Source organism: Gorilla gorilla, chromosome 2 (assembly GCF_029281585.2).
Source record: "Gorilla gorilla gorilla isolate KB3781 chromosome 2, NHGRI_mGorGor1-v2.1_pri, whole genome shotgun sequence".
Lineage (NCBI taxonomy): Eukaryota > Metazoa > Chordata > Mammalia > Primates > Hominidae > Gorilla > Gorilla gorilla.
In genome coordinates, this window is record NC_086017.1 from 14997777 (window position 1) to 15012849 (window position 15073).

At 44.3% G+C, this 15073-nt stretch overlaps 1 protein-coding gene across 3 annotated transcripts in view; it reads left to right on the plus strand.

The window, feature by feature from the left end:
• The window catches only part of EDEM1 (ER degradation enhancing alpha-mannosidase like protein 1), a 32350-nt gene extending 19846 nt beyond the window's left edge, over positions 1–12504 (plus strand). For 2 of the 3 annotated variants that reach the window (XM_019023784.4, XM_004033528.5), the window contains 5 exons: positions 658–828; positions 2709–2782; positions 3649–3745; positions 5856–6059; positions 8359–12504. In XM_019023784.4, the coding sequence (XP_018879329.1) occupies positions 658–828; positions 2709–2782; positions 3649–3745; positions 5856–6059; positions 8359–8448 (636 nt within the window). In that variant the 3' untranslated portion in view covers positions 8449–12504. Of the gene's footprint in view, positions 1–657; positions 829–2708; positions 2783–3648; positions 3746–5855; positions 6060–8358 lie in introns of those variants that run through there. The other variant, XM_063703567.1, reaches the window with a different exon arrangement.
• The last annotated feature ends 2569 nt before the right edge of the window (positions 12505–15073 follow it).

Genomic DNA, 15073 nt, shown 5'->3' on the forward strand with positions numbered 1-15073 from the left:
GAATATTGAACAGAGCCATTCCACACAAGTGCAAAACCATGCTTGAGAAGTGACTGTGTGTGATTTTTGTTTTTGTTTGTTTTTGTTTTGAGATGAAGTCTTCCTCTGTTGCCCAGGCTGGAGTGCAGTGGCGCAATCTTGGCTCACTGCAACCTCCGCCTCCTGGGTTCAAGAGATTCTCCTGCCTCAGCCTCCAGGGTAGCTGGGATTACAGGCGCCTGCCAGCACACCCGGCTAATTTTTTGTACTTTTAGTACAGACGGGGTTTCACTGTGCTGTGCAGGCTGGTCTCGAACTCCAGGCCTTAGGTGATCTGCCCGCCTCAGCCTCCCAGAGTGCTGGGATTACTGGCATGAGGCACTGTGCTGGGCTGTGTGTGATTTTCAGATAATCCATTGCTCAGTTGTTTATTCCTTGTTCATTAGTACACATAATCTCTTTTTCTGTGTGCAGTTCACATCAATTTGGCATTAGTGGCCAGATAGGGAGGGCATTTATTTGTCTGGGTTGTCACTTTTGGGTTGGTTTTGTCTTTAACTGTATGTGTAGGTCAAGTAAGAACTTGGGGGCAGAGGAGAGCCCAGGCAGGCCCTTTGTGCCATGTCTTGTCACTCCAGGAATGGTATCTCAGCCTGATGACCTGTGTCCTCTCCTTAGGTGCTGATAGGAGATGTGGAAGATGCCATCTGCCTTCATGCTTTCTACTATGCCATATGGAAACGATATGGTGCCCTCCCTGAGAGATATAACTGGCAGCTGCAGGCCCCTGACGTTCTCTTCTACCCACTGAGACCAGAGTTAGTGGAATCCACATATCTCCTCTACCAGGTACTAGAGTTGTGTTTTTTTTTTTTTTCCTTTCACTGCCTCCCCTGACCCCAGCAGTTCATTCTTAATGAACATTTGCTGAGTGATTTAGGGTTATGTTGTTTCATAGTGACTCTGATTGAGTTACCCCCCATCCGTAGTCTTGTTTAGTGTTCAGTGTCATTCGTAACTTCACAGGACAGAGAAGGCATCTGCAGTCAGATATGTTTTTAACCTAACATTCTACAAAGCTGAATCATATTTTTACCGTAGGACTTATATCTCACATCTTTAAGTATTCATGGGGAAGATTTGGTACTAAGGTGTTTTCCAAATGTATTTGACCAGAAGACCGGATTTTAGGATGCAGTTCTGCATCAGTGTACCATGGAGCCCCGGTCTGTGTAACAACTATTCAGACAAAAAGAAAATTCATTTTCTTGGTTGTAAAGGAAATCATCTGGGATTCATCTGGATGCCTGTTTTTGTTTAATGTGTGTGTGTGTGTGTGTGTGTATATATATATATACACACACACACATATATATGTAATAGTGTTCATCCTTTGTGAAATTACTTCAGTGGCAGAGGGAATGTGACTTTAACTGTGAAATGTCTTCTTCCTGATGGTTGAAGCCAGGTATTTATACTTCTGTGCATGCCATACATATATACACACTGAGAGTCCTCCTCCATCCACATGCACAGCAGCACGAGTGGTTAACTCACCAAGAAACTGGCCTTGGTGAAATTCAGTAGGCCTGTAACAGATGCCCACCGTGGGCCAGCCCTAGCAAGCAGAGCCTGAGTTTTAGAAACTCTGGTAGTGGAGCTAACACTAAGATTTGAATTTATTTATTCAACAATTTTTTTATACCAAATCCTTGCCATTTGCTTCACATGAAAAAAGGGGAAAGAAATCCTGTGAAACTGGTAGTAGTCCTCATGCCTAAAAAGGGACTTCATGAGTTTTAGGTAACCTCTCAAAAAAGGGAAAAGATAATAGCCACCTGTTTGGCCTTTCTGAGCCCAGTAGAAAGGCTGTACACGGAGGATGGCGTGCCGGTTACTGGCTGATTTCTCCTCTTAAGCTTAGTCCTGTGGCCTGTGAGCTTACTCCTCTTTGTTTCTGTCACTGCTTCTTTCATGTTTTCCGTTTCTCCTTCACGTTGACAGAGATGTCTTGCACTCTACGGCTTTACCCTCCGAAGCCACACCGTGTGCACTTTTAATCTGGAGACTGCTAGCCTTGTTGTTTGTTGCTGCAATCTGGCACTAGGCATGAATTAAAGATCCGCAACTTTTAAACTGTTTGTTGGATAAAGGCTTATCTTCCCAGAGAAGTTTTTCTCTAGTAAAACCATCTAAGAGTATGTGTGAGAAGAGTAGGCAACTGAGGACTGATTTCTCAGGGTGATTAGAGAGGAAAGGGTGGCGGCCTCCTTTCACACTTCGGAAAGTCTTGTTCCCATCAGCCTTTCCTCATGGTGCCATAACTGGAATGGTGGCAAGGTCCTCTTTCCTGTGCCTGTGTCTTAAGTTTCTGGAGAGTTCTGAGGCAAGATAGAAATTGGATTTGTTCTCAGATATGGTGCTGTCAGGGTGGGCATTGTTTTGTTTCTAATCATGATGGCAACCAAAGTAGACTATTGTTCTACCCTGGAACAGATGGTCTTACCCCTGGCTAAAGTTAAACAAGTCACAGGTACTCTTTGATGTGAACTGACGGAGTACCTTAGTCGTCTAACCATTGTGACCCTGCAAGATAAATGACCTGGGCCCTGTTTCTTCCTTTGGCTGGCGACTCGTCTCCATGGGGAAGCCCTGCAGTCACCATGATGTTTGTCGATGGCGTGTCTTCCAAGCCCATGCTGGATCACATTCTCTCGTGTTCTCTCTAGGCAACCAAGAATCCCTTCTACCTCCATGTAGGAATGGATATTCTGCAGAGTCTGGAAAAGTACACAAAAGTCAAGTCAGTTTTCTAAGTTCCTACCTTTTTCTGTCAGCCACTTTTAATTTATTTCAAATTGTTTTGGGGAAATATCCTAGTTTGCATTTTAATTTATAGAACCAGGTCATTAATGTTACATTTACAGGGAAATTGCTTACCTTTTGGTGTAGTAGAACCTTTCCATTGTAGTGAGAACTGCCCTTTCTTTTCCATGAGGTTCTAGCAGATTATGGGTGTTCATTCTAACTTCTTTCCCCTAGTTATATAATAACATATACGCTAAAATGTTTAGGGAGTACAGAAAATATAAAGCAGTAGAATATTATCACTGTAATCTCCAGATACAGAGAAAACTGTAGTCAGTATTGAAATGTATGTACTTATAATCTTTTAAATATTTTTATATATGATGTGTGTATATATGTATATATAAGAAACATACTCTATATTTCAATTTTGTGACATGCTTTTTTTTACCTGCTGTTTTTTTTTAAAGTACTATCTTAAATAATAAGTCAATACTCAAATAATAAGTCAATTCTCAATAGTAAGTCAATTCTACAAGTATTAGGACTAGAAATTTAAATTAGTCCTTTTAAATTTGTTGCCAGTCATTTTCTTGGTGCCACGTTATGCTTCTGGCCAGCACCCCGCCACCACGCCCACACCCTGTAACTCACCTGATAATTTAGCAGCCAAAAGCACTTGCTAAGTAAATTTGCAAACAACCCAGGCTATAAAAAAGGAGAGCCCTTCAGTGTAAACATAGTTTCATATGGTGTTGGATGACTGGTTGATTATTCTGATAAGAGAATGTTTCTGCTTCTTAAGTGAATCAGCAGGTGGGAAGGAAGAGAGGCAGGACTGACCGGATGATTGTTTTGTAGGTGTGGGTACGCCACGCTGCATCACGTCATTGACAAGTCCACAGAAGACCGGATGGAGAGCTTCTTTCTCAGTGAGACCTGTAAATATTTGTATCTGGTATGTGTGTTGCAAGATGAACCCAGGAATATTTAGTATTGCTTAGAGCAAGCATTCGCATAGTCTTCCATCTGACAGATACTTACTGGCTACAGCTACAATGCTGGACGTTGTGCATTCCCAGGATGCAAACGCTGTCAGAACCAAAGGATATTACTGTCTTCTTTCATGGTTTCCAACCTTGTTGAAAAGTCATTTGTCAAGTAAACCAAGAACTGAATTTAGGATTACAAACTGGGAAATCCTGGTAACGATTGATACAGAACCAGTGTTAGTTCTGTATCGAACTACAGGTGGTCGGGGAAGACGCCTCTCAGGAAGAGAGCTGTGTTCATAATGGCTTCTCACTTCTCTTGATGTATGTGATCTTAGCCAAGACCTGCAGCTCAGCCTTGTCTCTGTCCATACACACATCCTCAGGCACATGATTGTGTGTGTGTCTGTGTGTGTGTGTGTGTGTGTGTGTCTGTGTGTGTGTGTAGAGAGAGATTGAATTTCTGGACCTGGACGAAACCTTTGGTATTACCTAATGTTCATATGTTCATCATTTCCCTCACAAGAACTACAGCCTACACAGAGGTCAGGTGACTTGCTCAAAGTATGGCGATGGCTGTGGCAGAGCTGAAGTGTGAACTGTGGTCCTGACTCCCTGTCTGGTGCTCTTTCCACCTCACCACTCTGCCTTGTGCATACAGCCACTCTCGTGCCCCCTGCCACTTTCCTCAGTATGGCCACATAGAAACAGAGGGCAGGATTTCCAGGTTAGAAGATAGCATGGCAACTGAGAACTTGGGCAGAGGGTCAGAGATAGAAGCAGCTATGATAAATTGTGTTTATCTAGTTCCGTGGTTCCTAGGCCTGGGGCTAGCTGGGTCCAAATCACCCTGGGGCCCTTGCTAAGATGACAGCCATATTAAGTCAGAATCTTCAGAATAAGCGGGCTCAGAAATCTGTCATTTTGACAAGTGCCTCCAGTGGTTTCACATGAGCCAGGTTTTGGAGCTGCTGGTCTAATCCATTAAGACGATACTCTTCTCTGTCTGGGGTCTTTTCACAGATGACTGCAGAGGTATGTCCACCAGCAGCCCATGTGGTCTGTCCAGTGGGAAGACAGCTGTCCTGCTGTCGATTCCTGTGTGTGCAGTGGTTCTTGCTCTCCTTGCAGGTGGCTCAGTTCTGCTAAATCAGGCTGGTCAGAGCCTAGCTACATATTTCCATCCAGCAGCCAATGGTGTCAGAAGGACGTTAACAGGGCGAGTTTTAGAGTAAAAGGAAGGTGACCCTGTAGGGTGTGCTAGCTGAAAGAACCTAGAGTCTGGGGAGAGGAAAACCTGTGGTCTACCCTGGTCTTCTCTTGTTACTGTGTAAACATTGACAAGCTGCACTGAATCTCATTTTTCCTCATCTTGAAATAGTTTAGGTGACCAATAAAGTTTCAAAGAGTTTCTAGGTATTCATTCATTCAACATTCACAGAACACTTGCCTTCTCCTGCACTGTTGCATCCCATATTGGGTTAGATGTTCTTTCTAGATGCTCTTTCGTTCCGTGTCACATGCACCATTGAGGGAAAGGACTGTGCCTTGTGTCCATTGCGTCTTCAGAGCCCAACCCTTGTTGTGCAAGAAGTGAAGTGAATGTTGGCAGATGGGTTGGGCTCTGTGCTAGGCCCTGGGGATATGGTGGTGGATAAAACTTGGTCCCTCCCTGTCAGCATTTACAGTTCAGGGTCTAGGTGTGTGTGAGGTTGGGTGTAGTTCTAGAATTCCAGCAGGAGAACTCTTAGGTAGCACATGGAAATCATCCAGTGAACTTTTATAGACTACCTGTGCTTGGGCCTTAGTCCTGGAATTTCTGAGTCTCTGCGTCTGGGCAGGATATGTGTAGGGGAGAGGCAGGTCTGGGCATCTGAGTTTAGATGAAGCAGGTGATTCTGCCTTGCAGCCTGGGTTGGGCACCACAGTTGTCAGTCAATTCCTTTTCACCCAGTTGTCGCTGAGAAGCATGAGGCCCAAGCAAATTCTACTCCCTGAGTAGCTGGAACACGCCCCCATGATTCAGTTCCCAGTGTGCTACAATTATTGGTTGTATCTTTTTCTCGTTCCCTCTAGCTGTTTGATGAAGACAATCCAGTACACAAGTCTGGAACCAGATACATGTTCACAACAGAGGGACACATTGTATCTGTGGATGAGCATCTTCGGGAATTGCCATGGAAGGAATTCTTCTCTGAAGAGGGAGGGCAGGACCAAGGGGGAAGGTCTGTGCACAGGCCGAAACCTCACGAGTTAAAAGTCATCAACTCCAGCTCTAACGTGAGTTGCTTTTTCCAGGGGTGATGTGCATATAGAGGAAGAGAAAATACTATGAATTGCTTAGTTGTTCAGACTTCCTGACAGAAAATTGATGGTGTACGCAGATTGGGAGATTTGAAAACACCTCCTAAAGACACCATTTACATAGCTGTTGTCAGGGTGTAGGGAAACCGCAGGAGCAGCGGTGGCATCATCACTGCTGGCTGCAGGTGCTGGTGGGGAGAGTGGCTACAGGATCCTGGAAGGGGGAGTCTTGTGGGAGGAGCGAGCACTCAGCAGGAGCCACGGCTCAGATCTGACTTTCAAGGCCTTGCCTGGAGGGAGCCGGCAGAGTCAACATGTGACCCCTCCCCGCTCCCCCAGTTGCCTGCTGGAGCATCTTCTTGGCTGCCTGGGGCAGAAGCTGGAGGCCGAGGGAGCCTATTGATATGATCCATCAGTGGACCTGGAGGGGCAAATGGAAGACATTCAGCAAAATCATTTACCAGCAGCAGAAGGGAAAAAAAGCAGAGATAGTCACGATGGTCCCAATGAAGATGCTCTTCGAAGTGCAGCAAACACCCACATTCATTTAAAGTAGGGCTTTACTCTGCATGCCTAGATTGTCCTGAGAAGCAGCAGGAAAAATTTGGAAATGGAAGTCCTTGCATCCCTAGTGAAAGTATCAGGTAGTTGTGTTGATTTGAATCAAATAGGATGATTTGGAAGTGAGGATAGGGAAATGTAGATCAGTCAAAATTTCAAATCTTGTTATCCCCCAGGGCCTTGGTGGTCAGGAGTTCGGCAGCCTCCCCACAGATGGGTTGCCTTGGCATTAGGGGTGCCCTCTCATCGCCGACTGTGCTTCAGTGCTTTTCCGTTAATGCCCCAGTGAAGGTCTTCACCATCAGTCTATGAAGTAAATCGATAGGCCAGAGTGTAGATAACCACCCCCGCCCCCATTTCCGTCAGTCATGGAGCGCTGATTGAGTGGACAAAGCATAATCGGGAGGAAGGGGAAGGAGAGTGAGAGGGGGAAGAGTTAATAACAGCCAGCATTTGCAAACACATACCAGGGTTAACCTTTGCACCATTCTAAACGCTTACGTACATTAATCTGTTTACTTCTAACAACAGCCCTGTGAGGGGTGGGTACTTTTAACATCTCCATTTTACAGATGAAGAAAGGGAGGCACAGAGAGGTTCAGGTCCCACGGTGGAGCCAGGATTTGGACCCAGGCAGTGTCTTCTCTTTTAGGAAGGAGACATCTCTGACCTGCCATACTCACTAATAGATCTGATCCCATGATTCCAGGTGCCAGGGATTCAGGCCCTCAGAAGGGCTCCCAGTTCTGGATAGGAGCATGGCCTAGTGGGGAATCCACTTCCATCCTAGGCGTTTGTCTGTAGTGCTGTTGAAACACAGAGGGTAGGGAGTAATCTCCAGAGAAAATCAAGGCAGGATTCCCTGAGGAGGTCACTTGCTGGAGATCCTTGAAGGATGAAAAGAGGTATCCCAGAAAGGGTGTTCAGGCAGAAGCAGTAGTACCTGCAAAAGCACAGAGATGTGGGCTGGTGGGGGCAGTCGGGACCAATGGAAGGACCTGCCAGTCTTGATCTTGCCAGGGATGAGGAGCAGGGCGTAGTAAGTTCAACTATAGGGCATGGGGAAAATGTTTCTTTGGAGATGAAGCAGATAATGAATGTATTCAGACAACTGCTTCCAGGGATGTCACAGTTGGTTAGTTCTTAAGATGTGCATCTCCTTTGAGGAACAAAAGTGGTGGGGGTGGGGGGGTTTAATTAAAAAAAATAGTCTTAAGCATTTAGAGTTTAGTTGTGAATGAGAAAAACATAGCTCAGAAAAACACAGTATTTTCAAATAGCAGAAATGTTCTCTGAAATTCTGGGTGGACTAGGGACCCCAGGGATGTGGCTTTTAGTCCTGGCCACGAAGCAGTTGCTGTGATGCCTTTTAGCCTCCCTGGATCTGCCATTTCTTTATAAAGTGAGTGAGGATGTTAAATTATGTCAGTGGTCTTCACCTGAGAGTGATTTTGCTCCTCAGGGAACATTGGAACAGCGTCTGGAGACGTTTTTGACTTTCACAACTGAGGCGTAGGAGTTGCCACTGGCACCTAGTGGGAGAGGCAAGGGGTGCTGCTGACCGTCCAAAGTGTACAGGCAGCTTCCACAACATTTACTTACTTCCAAACGTCAGTAGTTCACGGCTGAGAAACCCTGGATTAAGTCATCCAGTCACATTTCCTGAGAGAGCAACATATGAGTTTTTAATTTTCCCTCGTTTTTGTCTTTCTAGTGCAATCGTGTACCTGATGAGAGGAGGTACTCCCTGCCCTTAAAGAGCATCTACATGCGACAGATTGACCAGATGGTTGGTTTGATTTGATCTGCTCTCTGTGAGGCCTCATCTTGAACCAGACCTTAACGACCGAACCCAGACCATGCCAAAGCCCAGTCTGAAATGAAAGGGGACAGAAGTCTTGCTGTCCATGATGGTGTAGGAATTTCTGTGCAACACCTCACCACGTCTGGTTAATCCTTGCACACTTCAGTGTTTCTCTCCTGTTCAATAAAATGCCCTGTTAAGGATATAATTTGAAGTGAGAAGATACATGGAAATTGCCCTCTTATGACATGTTGATGTTATAAGCACAATAGATGGGGCATCTTTGGATTGATGTTCACAGCTTTATACTTCAGAACCTAAGTCTCTTCACTTTGCTGGCACCTGCTATACTGGAGTATTGCTATGTCTTTAAAAGATTTTTTTTATTATATTTTATTTTTTTGAGACAGGGTCTTGATATTTTTTTGGGACAGGGTTACCTGGGCTCAAGTGATCCTTCTGCCTCAGCCTCCCGAGTAGCTGGGATTACAGGTGAGCACCACTGTACCTGGCTAGCTACTTCTTTGTTAGAGGATTGAGAATGAAATTTCTGCAAAAGGGCCCATGGTTCATTTGGTATCCCTACTTAATTGCATTGAAAATGTCATCCTTTCTGTTAGATAATTGGGCTCTTCCCCTGATATCCAACCGTGATTTTGGATCACATGGGAGAAAAAGTCATCCAGTTTTTCATGTTTGCCTCAAGTAATCTTTACAGTGTTACAGATTATTTGCTTAAGAAGAATGGTCTTAACCAGAATTCCTAACAGATAGTCTCTTAAGTTATTATGTTATGGTCTAAGAGGTTAACTGACATCTTTTGGATGGTATTTTGCATTTTGAATATGAACTTACCTGAGGAACTCCCACAGTTCCAGAATCAGGTGCCTTTTAGGGAGAGAACAATACCTAAGATTGTCTGAGCTTCCATCTTTCTCATATTTCCTAATCAAGGATTCTCAGTTCTGACCATATTTGGGTTAGAGTTCTGTTTAGTTTCTGTTTCCTGTGTCTAGTGCCAATTAGCTAAATCAGGGAGAAAGAAATGATCACATGACTTTTAGCATCCTTGAGCCATTTCTCTGTGTAATACAGGCTTTAGATTAGTGCCTTATATTGGTTTTGGTTTGGGGCACTGGATGTCGCAGCTACTGCTATGGTTTCAGGAGGCCTGTTTAGCCACATGGTGAGACCATGGTGAAAGGGGGATGGAAATTGCTTGGCCAGTCTTTGCCTCTCATCCTGTAAAAGTAAGCATGTAGAAGGAGGAAGTTGTGCTAAAATGCCTTCTTTCTTTTTTTGTTATTATTTTCTTAGCCAGAACATCTCTCTTTGAACTCACACTGATACACACCTGCTACTCTTACACAGTGCAGCAGGGTTGACTCTTAGTCTGGCTTCCATGAAGCGTCATGGGTGGAAATGCATTCTAGTAAAAAGGGTAGGAAATCCCTAAAACTTACAGCCTCACATACCACGGTTCTCACCTGTCACTGTTTTCCCACCTCGAAGGATTTCAGGTACATCTTTTCAAAGCTGAAATAAGCACTGTCTTAAGTTTATGTTGCATTTTTAGTCAAAAGGGAGAAATCTTATTCCTTCTTGAAAATTTTAAGTGTTATGGTTTTATATAGTTCAGTTCTTTGAGATTTTTGAAAAGAGTATTTTCAGTAATAAACGTGCCATCTCTATCTCTTAAACATTTATTACAACAATTGTTTTAAAATAGAAAAAATAAAATGCTTCTATTTTACCTTTTTTCATTTCAGAAGCATTATTCTGTTTATTAACAGTGTCCCATCTACTGAATAGAAAACTTTGAGAATAATATATATATATATATTTTAAATGTTTTCACTGACTCATTGAAAATGTTAAATACACACACGCATGCATGCACACACATGAGCATACTTGTACCTTTGTCTCTGGGCAGACAGGTGGGACTGTTAGTGGCCCATTTGGGAAAATAGAGCATCTCAGAGAAGGAGGTGAGTTCTTCCTGCCTGTGATTTCTCTTGGCGCTCCCCTCCTCTCCCGCTCTGGCTTCTGTGGTGGCAGTGGTGGGTAAGCACTCCAGTGTTCTCTTAATGAGGCGCTTTGCCTGTCACTCGAGCAAGCCTGGGTGTTCCTTCCTCCTCATGCTCCTGGAATAGGGAATAGGGATCTCATGCTTGCAAACTACACAATGCTGCAGGTGCTTCCCAGGGGCCACAGGCTGTCAGGAAATGTGTTTTATGTTAAGTCACAAACCCACTTGACTTCTGGGTACTGGAATTAATACCAGTGGGTGAGACTGAGGGTGAGTGAGTTAGTACATATTAATCCTGGTTGTTGAGCTTCCAGACTACCCAGTCCAAAGTTTGATGCTATGTAGTCAGTGGTTTGTGGGGCTGGATGCCAGAAGGTTCTTTGAGCCAGTTTCAAAGGTTACTTGTTTTTTTTTTTTTTTTTTTTTTAAAGTCAGAATGTTAACAACTGTGATATATCCTGCAGGGCTTTTGCAGTTTCTTCTGTTCTGTGTTCTGAAATACTGGGTAGAGAATGGCTGAGGAGGAGATTACCAGAGAAGTTGCTTTGCTCAGTGCTTTGCCCCAGGATTGCCTCAAATCTGAGAGGACTTCATCCTTTGCGGCGGCGGCTCTGAGCCTGGCCCATCTTCCTATTCCCACGTGTAGCTAGTGTCTAGTGTCAGCTTTGCTCAATGTGGAAACATTTTGCAGAACTGTTGTAGAAAGCTGCCTTATAGTTGGCTTGACAAAGCGTAATTCTCTCATAACAAACTTTCAAATCATTACAGGGGAGGCTTAGCTACTTTAGTTGATGTGACCGAGGAATCCCTTCTAGAAGAATAGGTGGCAAGGGAGGGTTTGCTAGCTCTCCGTTTGCACTGGCCATTGTGAAAAACCAGCTTCTGTATTCAAGTCTTCCCTTCATTTTTTTAAATTTTTTTTTTTGCTGCGCTTGTGCTGGAACTTACTCATTGTAACTGAATCCTCAGGGCTTTTCTTGTTTTAGATCATGGGCTGTGCACGTGACACTTAAATAATTTTCTATGTATTTAAAGAAAAATGCACCAGGATGGTGTCTGTGTGCATGACTATTGAAGAGCGTCTGTAGAAGTACCTGGTTTGGTCAGCGCAGTTGTGCAATCTGAGGGCCTTGTTTCTTCCTCCCCTTTCCCCTTCTCCCCACCAAAGGAAAATATCCCTCTTCATGATTTCGTAGTTCAGTTTACTGAATGATTACCACCTGTAATTCCTCTTTGGATTGTGTAGACTCAACATGAGACATTCCTTTCTGCTTTCTGGAGAGCACCAGGGGCCTTTCTCTTTGATAAATTTTTTTTGTCTGTTGACAAAAACAAAAATCTTTTTTCTAATTTAGTGCTGGTGAAAAGGTAGGGCTGAGTGATTACCTTAGTCACAGGGTGGCTGAGCAGGAACTTTAGAAGAAAATCCTGAGCTTTCCTGTCCATTCCCAGCATCCAGCTCCTATTCTAGTGCCTCTTCCCTGCAGGGCAGGGACCCCTTGGGAAATCGAGGAGGTGGGACGGGCTGGGCCCTGTGTCCCAGGTTTCACAGGGCTCAGGGTTATGCTCCCGCTTGAATCTGGACGTGAATCTGGTAAAAATGTCAAGTACCTGTGGAACTCCCTGGTTCTATACCCTCTTCCTTCTTTCTGCAAGGCAGAGGAATAGTATTTTTAAAGGTTATTTTGTTTTAGTTTTAAATAGCAAAACACAAGCTGCATTTTTATTTATTTTGCATAAGAAAGGTAAATCTTTTTACAAAAAAAGTACAGAGTTGGAAACTCTGGGAAAACTTACGGAAATACACAAATGCTTCTCTCTCTGTAATGTGCAATATGCTTTGCAACTGTAGATGATATTTTATGTTTAATCTGTAAATAAGAAATGTATTTAAATTAAAAGGGATCTTTTTGTAAAAGGACCAAATGTTCTTTTATAAATGTAATCAGGAATATCTTGCTCTTTAAAATTTATTAGGATTTTTATGAGTAATTTTTATTAAAAGATTTCTTTTTTTGAGTTGTCATCTTGTTTCTCTTTTACATTCTCATGTACATTACATTACATGCAAGACAAATGGGAGAAAAATCTCTAAAGGAAGTGCCCATCTAGATGAATAAAACCTTGCTTTTTATAGCTAAGCCCTAAGTAATACCTCCCCCATGGAATTCCACTACATTTTTGTATGTCACACTCTTCCATTAAATGCCCCTCACATGCAGGTCAGAACTACTTTTCATGACTTTTGTCCCAGCCCTGGCCTTTCCCTCTGCATCAGCCTCCTTTCTCTTGGCCACTGAGTTCATTGTCTATTCTTATTGCCAATTAGCTGAGTGTATCTGGGATCTAAAACCAGTTCTCTGCGTTATCTAAGCAAGGCGCTTCATTTCTCCTCACCTCCGAGAGCAGTGGCACTTCACGGTCTGTGTGGGTGCAGAGGCCCATGGGAAGCGTGTGGGTAGAGGGTTCTGGAGGGCCGGCCTCCCTCCCTGTGTTGCCACTGGGGACCATGGTGGGATCCTGAGGAAGGGACCTGCTCCTGCTTTGTGACATCTGTGTCCCAGCTTTGGTCACAGACAATTCTGATGCGGTTTTTTTTTTTTTTTTTTTTTTTTGAGACAGAGTCTCACTCAGTCACCCAGGCTGGAGTGCAGTGGCACGATCTCGGCTCACTGCAACCTCTGCCTCCTGGGTTCAACTGATTCGCCTGTCTCAGCCTTCCTGAGTAGCTGGGACTACAGGCACGTGTCATGACACCAGGCTCATTTTTGTATTTTTAGTAGCGACCGGGTTTCACCATGTTGGCCAGGCTGGTGTCAAAACCTCACCTCAGGTGATCCGCCCATCTTGGCCTCCCAAAGTGCTGGGGTTACAGGCATGAGCCACCACGCCTGATGGGCCTTTTTAAAGGCCACGAAGCATGACAGGGCGAAGGAGAGACACTCAAGGCTGGAAACACCTTGCTCACATTGAGCTCTACTATTGTGAGGGGTGGTGGGGTGTTTGTGAAGTCTTGTGGGTTTGTGATCTTGACAAAACCAAGCAAGTCCAGTGGGCCAAGGGACCAAATCAAGAGCCACAGGGTTCTTGCCTTCCTGCCTTTCCCACTCCAGGCTGCCTCAGTAGTGGGAGCGCCAGGCCCTTGCCATCTGTGGAGCAAGTGGAGCCCAGCAGTCCTGTGTGAACGCTGTAGTCAGTGTCGGGTGGAGTATGGGGACTCTGGGCCACACCGTGCTGGGTACAATTCCAACTCTACCCCTAACTTAGCTGTGTGCCTTGGGCAAGTTACAGACTTGATGGCCTCAGTTTTGCTGTCTAGTAAATGGGTTGATAATAATAGCCCATACTCATAGGATAGTTGTGAGGACTGGGTGGATTCATATGTGTAAGGCACTTAACGTGTTTCCTATAATTATGGTCCAGTTGGATTTGACATCCAGGATCAGACCTCGGGCTTAAACAGGGATGCTGGAGGAAGAGTAAGAACATGGACTGGCCATGGGGAGGCTGGGCTGGCCTCCTGGCTTTGTCCTGGATGTGTGGCTTGGGTCAAGGCACTCACCTTCACACAGTGTCCTCACTTTTAAAATCAGAGATGATAGCACATCAACTCCTAGGGTTCCCGTGATGGCAAAATGAATTAGAAGCTACGTTTGTCAGCGTGCGAGGCGGCAGCTGCTACAATGTTTACAGGTTATGTCTCTTTGTCCCTTAAAGTTTTTTTTTCCTTCTTAAAGTTTAATCAAGGAAGTATGCTAATGTCTTCCTAACTCAGAAACCCAGACCAGGAGACGCAGAGTGGTTGGGTGTGGTGGTACCTGTGCCCCAGTACACCTGGTCTTTGTGCTTAACTGTCTGGCACAGTCTGCTAGTCAGTGGCCTATAGAATGAACAGTCCCTCCCCACTCTGGCTCTGTGTGTGGTGTGTGTGTGTCTGCTTATGTGCTTGTGTGCACTCACGTGCATGTGTGTATGGTTTAAAAGCCTGTTACATTCAAACCTCACCCAAGTCCTGAGCAGTAAATTCTATGATTCCATTTCTCCAGCAGAGGACACTGGAAAGTAAACAATCTTGCTTCCTGTCACAGCGGAACCCACTGGAAGCAACAGCCTGACGCTCTCTTTTAGATGCTGTCAACCTTAAATGATGAAATTCAGAAAATATGATGAAGTATATTAGATATATGATTAAGAGTTTATTAGAGCCCAAAGCCGGGAATAACCGGTTACCCAGGGAACACAGACTCCAGAAAAATGGGGTCAGTGCTCCCAAGTTAGAAGTTAAGGTCTTGCTTACATAGGTAGAAGACAAAGATATCTAGTAGGATTAAAACATATTCCGTACGAGGATGGTTTACGAGTTACAGCAGTTTTAATTTGTTACAGTTTTGTTTCTTTTCTGTACAGCTTGTTTTCATGTCCTTTCCAATTTAAGAGTCCATTTAACATTGCTTCTTGAGACAGTGTGATAGTCATGAAGTCTTTGTGTGAGAAAGGGAAGAGGGAAGTTAATCTATAGTGAAGATCAACAGTGAAGAAGGAAGGAGTCTTCCCTGGTGCCCTTTAGTCACTTCTTACAAAACAATGTAGGTA